Below are 17783 nucleotides of genomic sequence, written 5' to 3' on the forward strand. Positions count from 1 at the left end.
TTCCTGCAAAGACAAATAGAGAATTATCATGTCGCTCATTTAGTACGAATATAACACAATATCAATGGTTGTGTAAATATTAGTTACCTATCTCTATACAGAATAGAAATAAATAAATGTTTTTCTAAGCTGCCCACTGTTTTTTTCTGGAGGAAAAAAAAATTTAAAAAAAGTTTTTCAGAGAAATTAGTATTGGCTTTAAAATCTTTATTTTTAAAATTCCTGAGTTGAGCTTTGAATCTTTGTATTTAACTTTGTTTTTCCCCTAAAGTTATAGTAATTATAACAAAGCAAAAGAAAATAACAGAAATGGAGCTATGTAAACATGTTTTGGAATAGCATTACTCTTCTTTTGACAGGCATTGTAGCCATTTATGCCTGGATTCAAGTACTCACAAGAATTAACATATAAATTTGTCAATACAATAATTGTATTATTAAATGGTTTGGATACTAATGTTTTAGAGACTGAAACTGAGCCATTGAGATGTTTGAGTTGTCTGTATGCCACTCAAGATAGTGGTGTATGAGCCCTCTGATCTTTCTGAATTAGTATCACGTGGGAAGAAACTGGATTGTGTTAATTTCAAGTGAATTTTAAAAGAGCGCCTAAGCAGCTGAAAGGGATTTTGAGGTTCTTAACTCCATGGTAAAGTGCCTAAATACTTGACTACTAAGTCACTATGGATTATTTCAAATGCAATTTCAGTACAGTGGACCCTAAGCCTAATGATCTCCCAAAACATAATTTTCACATTTTCCATAAATGTTGAATCGCACCCATGCAAAAATGTATGACTTCCAAAAAAGCTATGAATAGTAGTAATATAGTATCTTTCTTTTCCCATACTTTCTTCTAACAAATGCTTACATTTTCACACATTTGAGCAATATATCTGTTCTTTCACAGTGTTCTCTGCTGACAAGGCCATCCATAAAGTGCAGCCATGTCATCAGACTCTGAGATGGCTGTCTTTGGGGAGGCAGCTCCTTACCTCCGAAAGTCAGAGAAGGAGAGAATTGAGGCCCAAAACAAGCCTTTTGATGCCAAGACATCTGTCTTTGTGGTGCATCCAAAGGAATCCTTTGTGAAAGGGTCAATCCAGAGCAAAGAATCAGGGAAGGTCACAGTCAAGACTGAAGGTGGAGAGGTGAGTAAGAAATAAGGCTGAAGGTCACCATTTGATGCCCGCTCTCAGCTCTTAGCTGACATACAGGTGTCTCCTTCTTCTGCTGACAGACCCTGACTGTGAAGGATGATCAAATCTTCTCCATGAACCCTCCCAAGTACGATAAAATCGAGGACATGGCCATGATGACCCACCTCCATGAACCCGCTGTGCTGTACAACCTCAAAGAGCGTTACGCAGCCTGGATGATCTACGTAAGTACCAGCAGCAGCCTTCCTTTGGGCAGCCAGCAGGAACTGCTCTGCCAGGCTGAGCGGAAGCCAACGTGCTGTCTCCCTTCCCTGCAGACCTACTCGGGTCTCTTCTGCGTCACTGTCAACCCCTACAAGTGGCTGCCGGTGTACAACCCGGAGGTGGTGTTGGCCTACCGAGGCAAGAAGCGCCAGGAGGCCCCTCCACACATCTTCTCCATCTCTGACAACGCCTATCAGTTCATGCTGACTGGTGAGTGGCTCCCTCTGTCTCAGAAGGACTGTACCAGGAAATTCTCTGAAGGACCACTCTGTCCCAGTAATATGTGGAGACTTTTTCAAAGCTTTCATGGTTCTGATGCATACATACCATTGTGTGTTTTACTAACTTCACACTTTTGTTTCTGCTATTATAAATGAAAGACACCTCTGCACTCAATGAGGTGCTTTGGCATTTTGCTTGTGTGTTTGTTTGTTTTAAGTTCATACTAACAGATGAGTGACCTTCAGAGCAATTCTATCGAAAAGATTTGCTGTCCAGCTGACAGCATGGAGTTGAAAAGATTGGGCTTACCTGACTGTGTTCCATTCTTTCTGTGTTCGTTGACACTTAAGTACTGTATTTCTGTGTCTTTCACAGATCGCGAGAACCAGTCAATCCTGATCACGTATGTACACCCCCTGCTCGCATCCCTGTGGGGCTGCCCGGTGCCAGGGGACCTCCTGCCTGACCACAGCTCTCTGCTTCTCTCGTTGGTTTGACAGCGGAGAATCCGGTGCAGGGAAGACTGTGAACACAAAGCGTGTCATCCAGTACTTTGCAACAATTGCAGCGAGCGGGGAGAAGAAGAAGGAGGAGCAGCAGGCAGGTAAAATGCAGGTGGGTCATGAAGAACATGGTAAATGCTCGGGGTGTAATTCCCATGTCAACTGAACACTGCAACTGAATAATTATCATCCTGTAGGAAATGCTTGAGGATGAAATCGTTAACTAATAGATTCTAGCTTGAATCAATGCTTTCCTCTGTTCCTGACATGATTTTTGGAAAGGATAACCAGCAATAATTATCATCCTGCAGGGAACGCTTGAGGATCAAATCATCAGCGCCAACCCACTGCTGGAGGCCTTCGGCAACGCCAAGACCGTGAGGAATGACAACTCCTCACGTTTTGTAAGTTGCTTAACCAAATGATTCCTGAAAAACAGTAAACAGAATTGTCTGGCAGTCATTCTTTTCCATCGTTCAGCCATGTTTTTGAGAGTGAGACTGCATTTTCTTATCATGGCTTTACCACTTATCCTAAAGGTAATTCTACTCATTTCAAAAGCAGTGATTCTATGAAAACAATTAATTCTGCTTTGCATTGAGATGCAAATTAAAGTAACATATCACATGCTCTTTCTCCTGTAATGTGTTGCAGTGTTAAACAATAGCTTTGTTTGGTTTTACTTGTTGTTACATATTATATATATATTTCTGTTTGTTTGCTAAAAGACAGAAAGACAGAATGCCAGGAAGAAAGGGAAGAAGGTGAAAGAAAGAGAGAAAGAGGTAGATACACAAAGGAAAAGAAGAATGAAAGAGGATGGGGAAGAGAGTTTCTACTTGAATTACGTATTTCCTTTGTGACAAATTTAATTAATCTGAAGTGAAATGGCTTATTTGATAGCAAGACAGATTTAATCAGCTGAACTAGTTAAACGCCTGTTTCCGTATTGTTCAGGTGACTGCTCTCTGTATGTAGGATAGAGTTAGAAGAATTTGGCTAATGAAATCCACCCATTCCTTCCCATTTGTACATTCAGCATATATAAAATATACAGCTGTGCCACAGTTGATTATTTTCATGGTCAAAAGTGTAAAAGATGACCTTATGTCAATGGTGGAAATATAGCTGATTTTTAAGAATATGTCTCTAAGTAGAAATCTTGTGCTCAGTGGAGTAAACAGCAAAACTCTCCACTTCAGATGTATTTTTATGATGTAAATATTACAACACTTTTATTCCTTTAAAGGGCAAATTCATCAGAATTCACTTTGGTGCCACAGGAAAACTAGCTTCTGCTGATATTGAAACATGTAAGATGCTTTCCTAAACTGTTCACAATCCATCCATTCACCCATCTATGCATACAACACCTTGTCACCCAACCATCTATCCTGACTTCCCTGTTTTTCTTCCAATCTTCTCCCTAGTTTCTTTTTTTTTTGCTGTTTCTTCTTTCTAATTAAATTTTCCCTCCAGATCTGCTGGAGAAGTCCAGAGTCACTTTCCAGCTCAAGGCAGAAAGAAGCTACCACATATTCTATCAGATCATGTCCAACAAGAAGCCAGAGCTAATTGGTATGAAGAGTGACTAACTTGGAGGAAGATTGCTCAACATCAGATCACACTATTACTTGCTTGACTAAACTAGGCCTGCATGTCCCCTCTTCTTACTTTCAGACATGCTCCTCATCACCACCAACCCATATGACTACCAATTTGTGAGTCAAGGTGAGATCACTGTTGCCAGCATTAATGACCAGGAGGAGCTGATGGCTACAGATGTAAGCAACAATCAAAAATGTTGTACACGTTGTCATCTCTCCCAGGCAAAGCTTTTATTTTATTATTCCTGTTGCAGAGTGCCATTGACATCCTGGGTTTCACTGCTGATGAGAAGACAGCCATTTACAAGCTGACGGGGGCTGTCATGCACTATGGGAACCTGAAGTTCAAGCAGAAACAACGAGAGGAGCAGGCAGAGCCAGATGGCACAGAAGGTATCAGCAAAGTCTATGGTTGTTCTGTTAGAAATAGAAGTAGCAATAATATTTCAATATTTGGAAGATGAAGGAAGAGAACAGTGGAAATATGTAAAAAAGAGTTTAGGTGAGCTACTATCTAGATATGAAACCGTCATCCAAAATACACCTTTTTTTTCAATTACTACCTAATCTTTATTTGAAGTATGAATTGCTTATATATCCATAATTCTGTCCTGGGCTACCACATGGTAGCACAGCCTGTTCAGTGTGCTTATATTAAAAGCCCGCTGAGAAGAGAAAGATTTTTCAGAATATGCATTTATGGTTGCTTTTTTACGGAAAATGGAGACATTAAATTCAGGGTTGTAACTTCTCCTTAATAAATCACATGCTATTTAGGAATTTCGCACAGGTAAAAGGGAACTTTCTTCCAATTTCTTTCTTCTCCGTATTATTTGAACATTGGTCTAAGTGAAGCATAGGTACACTACACTAGGGAAGAAGTGACTTAGATTTCTGCTTCTCACTACTACTTCTGCCTCCTTAATCATTTAAATGTCACATAATGCATACATGGTTTAAAATTACTAAGCCCTGTCTACTTCTGCTAAAGAATGTTCTCAGATGGCCAGCTTCAGGACTGAATTTTTGGGGTTTGATACTGGACGAATGAATATGCCTACCTTTCTGCTATGACTGTAACAGTAAGTCTCCAGAAAGGGGCACATCTTAATTGTTACCCCTAATTTTGGAATGCATTCCCCTTTAGGTTATAGCTGCTGCTAAAGAATACAGGTAGCCCAAGTACCTAAGTGTATGTTTTGGATTGTACTCAAGTGGCCAACCTGCTAACACTGGTGTTTTGTTGCCTGGCTTATAGATAACATTTAGTTCCAGACTGAAGTGATGAACTTCAGCTTTCATGATGAAATTTTAATAAATACATTGTTTCTAGATGCTTCTGTGAATATTTCTAAAGAAACAAATAGCATTTAGGTGTACTTCTCTGAAAAGCTTTCAAAACAAAGATGACTTTTGTTTTAAGGACTGTCATGCTTCCTCTGAGATCCAGTAAGCAGAATTTGATCACAAGGACATTCAATATTGCAGGTGCTTTGGAAAGGGTTCATCACTCAAAATGCTGCATGTCTTGTTAGTCTTAATTTTTCTGTCTCCTTGTCCTTCTACTTAGTTGCTGACAAGGCTGCCTATTTGATGGGTCTGAACTCAGCAGACCTGCTCAAGGCCCTCTGTTACCCTCGAGTCAAGGTTGGGAATGAATACGTGACCAAGGGTCAAACTGTGCAGCAGGTAACGACCAGCTGCTGACTGGGAGCCTCTGGCTTGTATCACTATTTAGTCTGGATATTGTTTTTCTTCAGCTCCATTCTTCTTTGGTTTAGGTGAACAATGCAGTTGGTGCTCTGGCAAAGGCTGTCTATGAGAAGATGTTCTTGTGGATGGTTGTTCGCATCAACCAACAGCTGGATACGAAGCAGCCCAGACAGTACTTCATTGGTGTCCTGGACATTGCTGGCTTTGAGATCTTTGATGTAAGGATTCCAGGTTTGAGGACTGTTCTTGCAGCAGGGGATTGCTATATCAGAGGACTTCCAAGTAATATTCTTCTGAAGGTTTAATATGCTAGTCATTTGCAATTTTCTGTAAAAAAATCCTTCAGTTTCTTTCGTAGCACAGAACAAAATCCTCAGAAGCTTCATCAGTACAAGAACAGAGTTACGTTGTTTGTGCAGAAATAGCAAAAAGAATTTTATATGTTATAGTATTTTAACAGTTTGAGCTTAATGTTAATGATTAAAAATCCCCAACATAATCATGATAATTTTATATAAGAGGTTCTAGAGTGAAAATGGGATTTGGTGACCCATTGACTAACATATAACAGGTTAAGGATGTGTAAATAGTTTAAAGGAGAAAGCAGTGAATTGGTAAGTGTTTAATCAGAGATAGCAAGTGTTTAAAAACTGGATACCAGGGCATACACTCATCTCTTTGGTTGAACAAAAAAATGCCGAAGTACTTTAATGTTTTAGGACATCCACTAAGAATATCTGCTCTGGAAAGATTTCCATTTTCATTACAGAGTTATTTCTTTGGGGAGCTGCATATAGGCCCTGCTGTGGTGCATTTCTGATAATACAGTTGTGTTTTAACTGGGAAGATTTATAAAAGGTTGAGAATTTTAGAATGATCGAGAACTGTGAATGTTGACTATGGGTGGTTGGTTTTTTTCCCACCGGGAAGTTCAACAGCCTGGAGCAGCTGTGCATCAACTTCACCAATGAGAAACTGCAACAGTTCTTCAACCACCACATGTTCGTGCTGGAGCAGGAGGAGTACAAGAAGGAAGGAATTGAATGGACGTTCATTGACTTTGGGATGGACCTGGCTGCCTGCATTGAGCTTATTGAGAAGGTAAATTTTTAATTCAAAATGTCTTGTATTTTCATGAACTCATTATTTTAAACTGAAAATGGTCAAATGCTATTCAAAAAAAAAGATCTCTTCCAAGGTTAGTTTCATGCACTCAGTTTTAGATGTTAGAATATGTCTTGATCTTTACTATTGCTTAGCATGCGTTAGAGACACTACAGTCCACAGACAGCTGTGGAAGTCATTCCTCACACACCGTCTCTGTGTGGAAGGTATCCCCACTTGCTTGATTAAAGGATTTTTTTTTCAAAAACACATAACAGCTCCTGAAGTAAAATAAAAATATATTTTTATTCTGGAACAAAGTTATGTGGTCAACACATTTTTTTTCTAGATGGTTCATAACAAAGTAAGTACAGGCCAATAAAGTCAGTGTCTGACCTCTGAGTGCGAGAAACTGAAAGAGATTTTTCTGCAGGTCCTTGTAATTTAGGGAGTTGATTAAAAGTACAAAAACTGAAGTAAACGGACACATTTTTGAAAGATATTTTTAAATATAATCCTTCTCTACCTGATATTTTAGCATGGTATTTGGCATAAAAAGCATTCCTGAATCACCATGCTGAAGTGTGAGTCAAACAGGTGAACCTTTTAAACTCACTTTTAGAAAGAATTTTTCTTCATGGCAAGGGTATTGGCTTGTTTCCCAGCTTCCTATCTTTTAATATATTCTCTTTAAGACCAAGTAACAATGATATTATTCTACAGGCATTTTCTCTTCTTTATTGTACTATCTTCCAGCCCATGGGCATCTTCTCCATCCTGGAAGAGGAGTGCATGTTCCCCAAGGCAACTGACACCTCTTTCAAAAACAAGCTCTATGACCAGCACCTGGGCAAGTCCAGCAACTTCCAGAAGCCCAAGCCTGCCAAAGGCAAGGCTGAGGCCCACTTCTCCCTGGTGCACTATGCTGGCACAGTGGACTACAACATCTCTGGCTGGCTTGAGAAGAACAAGGATCCCTTGAACGAAACTGTCATTGGGTTGTACCAGAAATCATCTGTGAAGACACTGGCTTTACTTTTTGCCTCCTATGGTGGAGCAGAAACTGGTTAGTTTCCTAAAATTCTTTTTTTTTCAACATTCATGGTATGTAAGATGCAACAAAAAAAGTTTCTATTAAAAAACTCTTTTTTTTTTTTTTTTTCCGAAGACGCTAGTGGTGGTAGCGCTGGTGGTGGAAAGAAGGGTGGCAAGAAAAAGGGTTCTTCTTTCCAGACAGTCTCGGCTCTTTTCCGGGTAAAACATTAACTTCATTATCTGTAAAGTGATATGAACATAGTTTCAAAATAGAGCTATCTAAACTCCTGTTCTTCTGATGACCTTGGTTTATGATGAAACATAAGTATGAAGTTATTCACTACTTTTTCCTAGTAATTATCTGTTCACTTTCGGGGCTTGTTTCAAGCAGTCTTCAGCTGACTCCCTGAATTTCTTTTAAAAATTCTTTGTGAAAAATATTTTTCAGTCTGGTATATAATATAACTATCAATGCTATAATGTCTTGTGTTAAAATATTTATACAGCAGGGTTTTATTTCCTTCAAACAAAGGTGCATAATTTTAAAACTTTCTTTTAGATGAAATATGAAAATACTTAAACATATTGAAGGTTATAGTAAATCTCAATTTTTAATTTGAAAGATTCTTCCTTCTAAGATTCACTACGTTAGCTCCTTGGCATCTATATACAGAGCATACAGAAGTACATTTTTTTAATCTAAGCTGGCTATGTGTGATGCCACAGGAGAACCTAAACAAGCTGATGACGAATCTACGGAGCACTCACCCCCATTTTGTCCGTTGCATCATCCCCAATGAAACAAAAACACCTGGTAAGACGCTCAAGCCAAAAGAGAACTTCCTCTGGTACAACCATTGCCCTCTGCACTGGAAACTGTGGCATTCATTTGTGCTCTGAATTGTTAGGTGCCATGGAGCATGAACTGGTACTTCACCAGCTGCGGTGTAATGGCGTGCTGGAAGGCATCAGAATCTGCAGGAAAGGTTTCCCCAGCAGAGTCCTCTATGCTGACTTCAAACAGAGGTAAGAGCTACGAAATGAAGAGGAAAGTCAGCTGTCCTCCTCTTCTCACACAACTGAACTTTGCCAGTCTCTCTGAATATGGAAGCACAACAGAGCTGCACAAGTCATTGCGTACAAGATTAAAAAATGCAGACTGGGACGTGGCTACAGCACATTCTCAGATAAAAATTACAAACTCAGAAGGTTTTGGCCATTGTACCAGCTGCAAGTTTCAGGGGAAGATGCTTTCTTCCTATACGCACAGTGGCAATGTTCCTTTCTAGCAAATTTGTACAGCACAGTTTAAGCAAAAAAGATAGAGGACTGAAACAGCTGGAGAACAGCGTCCTCTTTTGATCAAGGACTGATCACCTAAAGACAGTAAGTTTCCTTAACTTTGTTATCAGATTAGGACTTGATTACAACCATATCTCTAAACAACGGGTGAAATTCCAAGTTCTTCAGCCCTATTCTGCTGCAAAGACTGCTGTTGATTTCAACAAACTGTATAACCTTGTGACTTGAGATGGCCTTCATTCATATTTCCTCTCATTCCACAGATACAAGGTGCTTAATGCCAGTGCCATCCCAGAGGGACAGTTCATTGATAGCAAGAAGGCTTCTGAGAAGCTTCTCGGGTCAATCGATGTGGACCACACCCAGTACAAATTTGGTCACACCAAGGTACAAGCCCTCCTTGACTCACTCACTGCATGTCTCTGCTTTGCTCTACCTGACAGTGATGTGCGGCAACATTCCCTTTCTCAAGGTGTTCTTCAAAGCTGGGCTGCTGGGACTGCTGGAGGAGATGAGGGATGAGAAGCTGGCGCAGCTCATCACTCGCACACAGGCCAGGTGCAGGGGCTTCCTGATGAGAGTGGAGTACCAGAGAATGGTGGAGAGGAGGTAGACATTCCTCACCTTCAGTTAAAGCCACTGTACTTGGGGAAAGTGTGGGCACCCATCATACTGAAAATATTCAATGTACATTTCAATTACGCTTCAGGGAGTCCATCTTCTGCATCCAGTACAATGTTCGTGCATTCATGAACGTCAAGCACTGGCCCTGGATGAAGCTGTTCTTCAAGATCAAGCCCTTGCTGAAGAGTGCAGAATCTGAGAAGGAGATGGCCAACATGAAGGAAGAGTTTGAGAAAACCAAGGAAGAGCTTGCAAAGTCTGAGGCAAAAAGGAAGGAGTTGGAGGAGAAAATGGTGAAACTGGTGCAGGAGAAAAATGATTTGCAGCTCCAAGTGCAGGCTGTGAGTAACTTTATTTTATTATTTTATAGGGAAAAAGAGTAAATAAGTTCTAACTCTTCTTTCATACTACAGAACTCTCAAATTGCATGCTAAGCCACTTTCAAAATATTTTAAGCTGAATACTGTACAACTAAAGGCAAAATTCAGGCCATAATTCTTTTCTCACTCAGTCTCACTATGACAAATTGGAGTTTGAGTTAAGAATGACATTTTAGTCTTCATGTCTACATGTACATGTCTCCGTGTGAGTTCATGACATAAAGCCTTATTATAGTCACTGTAGTGTATTTGGTGGAGTTGGGACTGTGATTCCATTGACTAACTACCCTGCCCTAATTAAGAGCCTAGTGCCGTATCTTATGGCATCGCTCATCTGAGCTCCTGTAGCTACTGCTCTCAGAAGACGCAGATGCCCATTACATCCTTCAACGCAACTGCCAGCCTTGTGTGTTGTTCTCCAATGCCATTTGGCCTCTTGGAAACTTGGGCAATGTTTAGGCAATACCCTTCAGTTGAAGTGTCCATTTCAGGGGAAGATGAATCTTGTTCTAGTGTCCACTGACTGTATTGGCTGGGTATAAATCTACTAACGGGAGTTTCAAGTGTTTTCTCAATGGGGGAATTATTTATATTTCTCAATACTTCCAAATAAATGTGAATATGGTACATTATAAAATACAATCACTTTCTAAAGGGGAAAAGGAAAACATTGATAAAATCCAGGTAACCCACGGACAGACCTGAGATAAACGAGGCGAAACGTAATGGAGCTAGACGCAGCATCTGATGAGGAAAAGGGTCAGAAAAAAATAAAACTGATTAAAAACTTACTCTAAATTTGTAATTTGTAACGTGATTACGCAGTAAGCCCTTCCCAAAAGCGATCCCGATGGGTTTACTGATGTACATCTGCTCCTTCAGCATTAAATAACCTTTCATGTATTTTCCCATCAGGAAGCTGATGCTTTAGCTGATGCTGAGGAAAGATGTGACCAGCTCATCAAAACCAAAATCCAGCTGGAAGCCAAAGTGAAAGAGGTGACTGAAAGGGCTGAGGATGAAGAGGAAATTAATGCTGAGCTGACAGCCAAGAAGAGGAAGCTGGAGGACGAATGTTCAGAGCTGAAGAAAGATATTGATGACCTTGAGTTAACACTGGCCAAGGTTGAGAAGGAAAAACATGCCACTGAAAACAAGGTACACACACAGGGAGTCACATGACAGGCCAAGACATCACAGACTCTCAGCCAGCTACTCTAAGGCATGCTGTCTTTGGAAAACTGAGCTGGGCCTTGTCTGAGTATCTAAAGGACAAATTAAACACCTGGCAACACACTGTGAAGTGAAAACATCACTGCACCAGTGAATATGTTTGCTACCTGATTTTGACACTTGCTCATGTTTGTAGGTGAAAAACCTCACAGAGGAGATGGCAGCCCTGGACGAGACCATCGCCAAGCTGACAAAAGAGAAGAAAGCCCTCCAAGAGGCCCACCAGCAGACACTGGATGACCTGCAGGCAGAAGAGGACAAAGTCAATACGCTGACCAAAGCTAAGACCAAGCTGGAGCAGCAAGTGGACGATGTAAGCAGACAGGCAGACAGCAAGGACAGGACAGGTATGGAGTTAAACTGGGCTGGCCCAGCACCGATGGTCTTGTTTGTTTTAGCTGGAAGGGTCCTTGGAGCAGGAGAAGAAACTGCGCATGGACCTTGAGAGAGCTAAGAGGAAACTGGAAGGAGATCTGAAGCTGGCCCACGACAGCATAATGGATTTGGAGAATGATAAGCAGCAGCTGGATGAGAAACTGAAGAAGTAAGAGTGGCTGCAGGGCACCTGAGTGCTGGGCTGGTGCACTTGTCTTTTTCCTTTGAGCTCTGACGTGCTTTGCTTTGCCCAAAGGAAAGACTTTGAAATCAGCCAGATCCAGAGCAAAATCGAGGATGAGCAAGCCCTGGGCATGCAATTACAGAAGAAGATCAAGGAGCTGCAGGCAAGTCTCTGTTCCTTCCCCTCTCCCACCCAGACGCAGGTCAGGTAGGAGGAGGACATGGCTGTGAAGGGTCCCTAATGTACCCCAGGCTCGTATTGAGGAACTGGAGGAGGAAATTGAGGCAGAGCGAACCTCTCGGGCAAAAGCCGAGAAGCATCGGGCCGATCTCTCGAGGGAGCTAGAGGAGATCAGCGAGCGCCTGGAAGAAGCAGGAGGAGCTACCGCAGCTCAGATTGAGATGAACAAGAAGCGCGAGGCGGAATTTCAGAAGATGCGCCGTGACCTCGAAGAGGCCACGCTGCAGCACGAAGCCACGGCTGCCGCCCTGCGGAAGAAGCATGCGGACAGCACAGCGGAGCTGGGGGAGCAGATCGACAACCTGCAACGCGTGAAGCAGAAGCTGGAGAAGGAGAAGAGCGAGCTGAAGATGGAGATTGATGACTTGGCCAGTAACATGGACTCTGTCTCCAAAGCCAAGGTACACAAACACCTTGTAGGCTCACTGACCTAGTGGAATACAATGCAACTTCGTGCACCTGCTATTATTAGGAGTATGGATGGTTAACCCCTCCCATCCCGTATGTTGATACACAGGCGAACCTGGAGAAGATGTGCCGCACACTGGAAGATCAGCTAAGTGAGATTAAGACAAAAGAAGAAGAGCATCAGCGCATGATCAATGACCTCAATGCTCAAAGAGCTCGTCTGCAGACAGAATCAGGTAAGACCTACACATCTCTGATGTGCAAATGAACAATGTCAGAGAGTTAGTGCAGAAAGGACCCTTCTCGGCACACGGTCTCTCCAACATGCTTTGTCCCCTCCACTGTAATGAGAAATGCAGGAAATGGGATCATAAGCTTCTACAAGGTCTGCTCACTAGTTTTACAGCCCTAAATGTCCACAATACTTTCATCAGTGGCAATAAAAGGCTTGTGTATCTGTAATTTTTCCCAGGTGAATATTCGCGCCAGGTGGAGGAGAAGGATGCTCTGATTTCTCAGCTGTCAAGAGGCAAGCAGGCATTCACCCAACAGATTGAGGAACTCAAGAGGCACCTAGAGGAAGAGATAAAGGTGAGAAGGCTTTCCATATTCCATCTTTTCAGGTAGATTCCTCCTCTCTAAGATGTTTTTCAGATACTTATGCAACTGCAGAACTATCATAAAACAGGAAAAAACTCAATGCAAGTCTTCTAATGTTAGCTATTCCTTGGTGTTTACCCATTATTTCTCTTGTCAAGCTCAGCTTCTTTCCCTGTTCATTATATTGTTGTCGTTTTGCATAGAAGAATAATCCAGTGTCCAATAATATTTCAGCCAGGAGATTTCACAGGATATTTCCATTCTTTGTCCCAATACTCTTCTTGCTGCAGGCCAAGAGCGCCCTGGCCCACGCCTTGCAGTCTGCTCGCCACGACTGTGACTTGCTCCGGGAGCAATACGAGGAGGAGCAGGAAGCCAAGGGGGAGCTGCAGCGTGCCCTGTCCAAGGCCAACAGCGAAGTGGCCCAGTGGAGAACCAAATATGAGACGGACGCTATTCAGCGCACGGAGGAGCTGGAGGAGGCCAAGTAAGTGGGGAAGGTGGGGAAGGCTGGCAGAGACTAAGGATGGAAATGTGAGGAGACCACGGTGATACTGTCAGGAAGAAGCTAGTTTTCTGCTTTGGGGTGGGGTGCCAGAAAGAGAGAAAATACATTCTGCACTACATGTCTATTAGAAAAAAAAAGCCATGCAAACATGTGTAGGAGGCAGAGAATGGAAGACAGAAACAATGTAGTATGTAGGCAAACAGAAGAGAAATTTGGGTCGTAGACTGTAAAGTGGCTAGGCATGCTGCTGAGAAAAGCACCACAGAATGAATTTCTTCTTGTTTGTTAACTGAGACCTGTACTTATCTCCTGCCAGGAAGAAGCTGGCGCAGCGCTTGCAGGATGCAGAGGAACACGTTGAAGCTGTGAATGCCAAATGTGCCTCCCTGGAAAAGACAAAGCAGAGGCTGCAGAACGAAGTGGAGGACCTGATGATTGACGTGGAGCGAGCAAACGCCGCCTGTGCAGCTCTGGATAAGAAGCAGAAGAACTTTGACAAGGTCTTCTGGGCTCCAGCCTTGGGGCTCCTGGGCAGAGCATGCCCTCCTGATTGCCACGTCCATACTGAGGTCCTGTTTCTCTTCAGATCCTGGCAGAATGGAAGCAGAAGTATGAGGAAACGCAGGCCGAGCTGGAAGCCTCCCAGAAGGAGTCTCGCTCTCTCAGCACGGAGCTGTTTAAGATGAAGAATGCCTATGAGGAGTCCTTGGACCACCTGGAAACGCTGAAGCGTGAGAACAAGAACTTGCAGCGTAAGTCCCTGGCCCTCGGCTCCTGGCTGGGCTTTCTCACTATCCACCACTACCCACCGCTGCACATGGGTCTGGGCCTGCGGGTCGGCAAAGATGCCCGTCACCTGGGTGTGACATGGCCCTTCCCATTCTGCTCTGTGCCTGACCATGCCATTGGTCTGTGTTCCCCCAGAGGAGATTTCCGACCTCACGGAGCAGATTGCAGAGGGAGGAAAGGCCATTCATGAGCTGGAGAAAGTCAAGAAGCAGATTGAGCAGGAGAAGTCTGAAATCCAGGCTGCTCTGGAGGAAGCTGAGGTATATGCCCATGATCATTGTTTTCTAGAGAGATGTACAAAGGAGCAGTGTGAGAGATAAAAGCTTGGTGCTGTCAAAGAAAGTCAAGGCCTCTGTTTCCACTTCATCCATAGCAGAATAGTCCCATTTTTCTGCATAAGAGGTTGTTTGGAAGACAATAGCTGTAGAAAATAAACTCTTAACTGACACGGCGTTTCTCTCTTATCCAGGCCTCCCTTGAACACGAGGAGGGGAAGATCCTGCGCCTCCAGCTTGAGCTCAACCAAGTGAAGTCTGAGATTGACAGGAAGATAGCAGAGAAAGATGAAGAGATCGACCAGATGAAGAGAAACCACCTCAGAATTGTGGAGTCCATGCAGAGCACCTTGGACGCTGAGATCAGGAGCAGGAATGAAGCCCTGCGGCTGAAGAAGAAGATGGAGGGAGACCTGAATGAAATGGAGATCCAGCTGAGCCATGCCAACCGCTTGGCTGCCGAGGCACAAAAGAACCTGAGAAACACTCAGGCAGTGCTCAAGGTATGGCAAAACGAAAAATGTGTTGGCTGGTTTCTGACACAGCTAAAAATTTTCTTGAGCTACAATTCTTTCAGTTCTATATTGATGTGAAAATAGGAAATAAGAAAACCAAAAAATACACCTCACAATGTCTTTTCTGTCTTACCAGGATACCCAGATACACTTGGACGATGCTCTCAGGACACAGGAAGACCTGAAGGAGCAGGTGGCCATGGTGGAGCGCAGAGCAAACCTGCTGCAGGCTGAAATTGAGGAGCTACGGGCAGCCCTGGAGCAGACGGAGCGGTCGAGGAAAGTGGCTGAGCAGGAACTGATGGATGCAAGTGAAAGAGTTCAGCTCTTCCATACCCAGGTTAGACTCATGAGATTCAAAATCTCAAGAGCCATTTTTTTCCCTTTCCAGAGTTTCCATCTGTGTAAATTGTTAAGTCATCTCTTGTAATAAAAAGCGTGACCTGAAACAGAATTATTAGCCTTATGAAAGGAACTGGGTAATAGCTAAACGCGTAGGATTGCATTAACAGGAATCAGAAGTGCTTCTCAAAATTTAAAGAACTCTTTGCTATCTAGCTGTGTATGACCTGGCAAGATGCATCATTTGAAGGAGAATGATAATATTAGATACATAGATGATGCATTTAAATTTAACTGTCTAAATACAGAGCAAATTTCTAAAATAAACGTTCTGGTTTGGCGCTAACTCCACAATATATTTTGTTTTTCAACAGAACACCAGCCTGATCAACACCAAGAAGAAGCTGGAAACAGACATCGCCCAAATTCAGAGTGAAATGGAGGACACAATCCAGGAAGCCCGCAATGCTGAAGAGAAGGCCAAGAAGGCCATCACAGATGTGAGTTGGGGGCTCCTCTCACTGCTGATGGTGGATGTATTCTCCCCAAAGTAGCCCCAGCCCCAAAATGGCTTTGACCTTTTGCTTTTCAGGCAGCCATGATGGCAGAAGAGCTGAAGAAGGAGCAGGACACCAGCGCCCACCTGGAGAGGATGAAGAAGAACCTGGACCAGACGGTGAAGGACCTGCAGCTTCGTCTGGATGAGGCTGAGCAGTTGGCGCTGAAGGGAGGCAAGAAGCAAATCCAGAAGCTGGAGGCCAGAGTGCGTAGGGCTGGTATTTGTGCACGAGTGAGCACGTCCCTTGGAGAGACACCAGGGAAGCTGCAAAGATGGGCTTCTCGCTGCAGGTGCGGGAGCTGGAAGGGGAGGTTGATGCTGAGCAGAAGCGCAGCGCTGAAGCCGTGAAGGGTGTGCGCAAGTACGAGAGGAGGGTGAAGGAGCTGACCTACCAGGTAAGGCAGAAGGCCTCCTTGGGCTGACAGAGTTTTCTGACAGCAATTCAGGTTTTGCACGCACCACGCCCAAGGGGAGTTGTTAACCTCACATGATGCCGAACCTATAATTCCCTCTCTTTCCTGTTTGCCCACCATTCCAGTCTGAGGAAGACCGTAAGAATATTCTCAGGCTGCAGGATCTGGTGGACAAGCTGCAAATGAAGGTGAAATCCTACAAGAGACAAGCTGAGGAGGCTGTAAGTATTGCGCAAAGAACAGGCAAGAGCCATCTTCCCTCGGGGCGGCAGGCTCATTGAGACGAGTTTGGATACCAGGAAAGGGGCGTGAAAGAAACTCCTAAGACACGACAGTCTTGGCCACACCATCTCACTATGGTGTCATGAGGCTTTGCTGGGTTCTGGGCACCCGGCAGTCAGGGATGAACTGAGGGAAGTTCTGCAGCCTCCTTCACACAGGAGGTCAGACTAAACAAACCCAGGGGCCACATCCACTGACTGACGTTAAGTGGAGTTCATGAACCTCTGCTAGTAAGAAACAGCAGAACGTTTCAGGGTCTTCTTAATCTAACAAATCACACTGATAGCTGAACAGCAGTAGTGGGAAAATAAATACACAAATGACAAATCCAAGTGACAGTATTGCTCCTCAAGAGCACAGACACAGCACTGGTGAACCTTGTTGCAGTGGGGTCCTGAACAAGGGAGGCTCAGGAGGTCTGTGTGAGGCTTACGGGTGAGCAGTGGTGAGTGGGGGCTGGAGAGTCGTGCCTTCCCCTGGGAATAGCCACCGCCCTGCATGGCCAAGGGGCAGGAGGAGTGAAACCCCTGCCCTGGGCTCCTCACCACCGACTCCCTCTCCCCACACAGGAGGAGCTGTCCAATGTCAACCTCTCCAAGTTCCGCAAGATCCAGCACGAGCTGGAGGAAGCCGAGGAGCGGGCTGACATTGCAGAGTCGCAGGTCAACAAGCTCCGAGTGAAGAGCCGGGAGTTTCACAGCAAGAAGATAGGAGAGGAAGAGTGAGGATGTCATGAGGCAGCAAAGTGACCTGAGGGCTGCACAAAATGTGAACCCTCTCTTGCTTCTTTAATTAGTCTTTGTAACCATGTCAATGTCTAGAGAATAAAGAACGTAGACTCCTTTGCATACACAGCATTGACTTACATTTCGGTTGTTTTCAAGCAAATAATTTTCAGAAGTAAGCTCCAGAAATTGTTTTCTGGAGTAAGATCCAGAAACTGTACACCTCTGGCCACTGTACACAGTTAGAGCCATCAGAGCAAACAGAATTTGTTGTACTACACTAGCAATTGTTTCCTGGCAATGGAATTGTAATTTAAAGTTAGAATTATTGTCTATAAGAAGAGCAATTGTAAACTTATGTTTTATGAGGTTTACAAGGACGCATATCAAGAAGAACCGGTTTTGATTATCTAAAACTGGA

At 43.5% G+C, this 17783-nt stretch overlaps 1 protein-coding gene across 1 annotated transcript; it reads left to right on the top strand.

Moving 5' to 3' along the window:
- The first annotated feature begins 947 nt into the window (after positions 1-947).
- LOC104352741 (myosin heavy chain, skeletal muscle, adult-like) lies at positions 948-17362 on the top strand. Its single transcript, XM_086473793.1, has 38 exons — positions 948-1151; positions 1241-1384; positions 1478-1634; positions 2022-2049; positions 2147-2261; positions 2461-2553; positions 3399-3462; positions 3629-3727; positions 3830-3933; positions 4011-4149; positions 5327-5445; positions 5538-5687; positions 6400-6570; positions 7330-7639; positions 7742-7827; positions 8335-8422; positions 8517-8634; positions 9174-9297; positions 9383-9519; positions 9620-9875; positions 10830-11072; positions 11284-11460; positions 11546-11691; positions 11779-11869; positions 11958-12347; positions 12464-12590; positions 12827-12945; positions 13245-13441; positions 13779-13962; positions 14049-14214; positions 14387-14511; positions 14721-15029; positions 15178-15381; positions 15758-15883; positions 15976-16146; positions 16233-16337; positions 16481-16576; positions 17207-17362. The coding sequence occupies exons 1-38, from the start codon at positions 948-950 to the stop codon at positions 17360-17362; spliced, it is 5838 nt and encodes a 1945-aa protein (XP_086329919.1).
- The last annotated feature ends 421 nt before the right edge of the window (positions 17363-17783 follow it).

This window comes from Leptosomus discolor, chromosome 15, assembly GCF_034619465.1.
Source record: "Leptosomus discolor isolate bLepDis1 chromosome 15, bLepDis1.hap2, whole genome shotgun sequence".
NCBI lineage: Eukaryota > Metazoa > Chordata > Aves > Leptosomiformes > Leptosomidae > Leptosomus > Leptosomus discolor.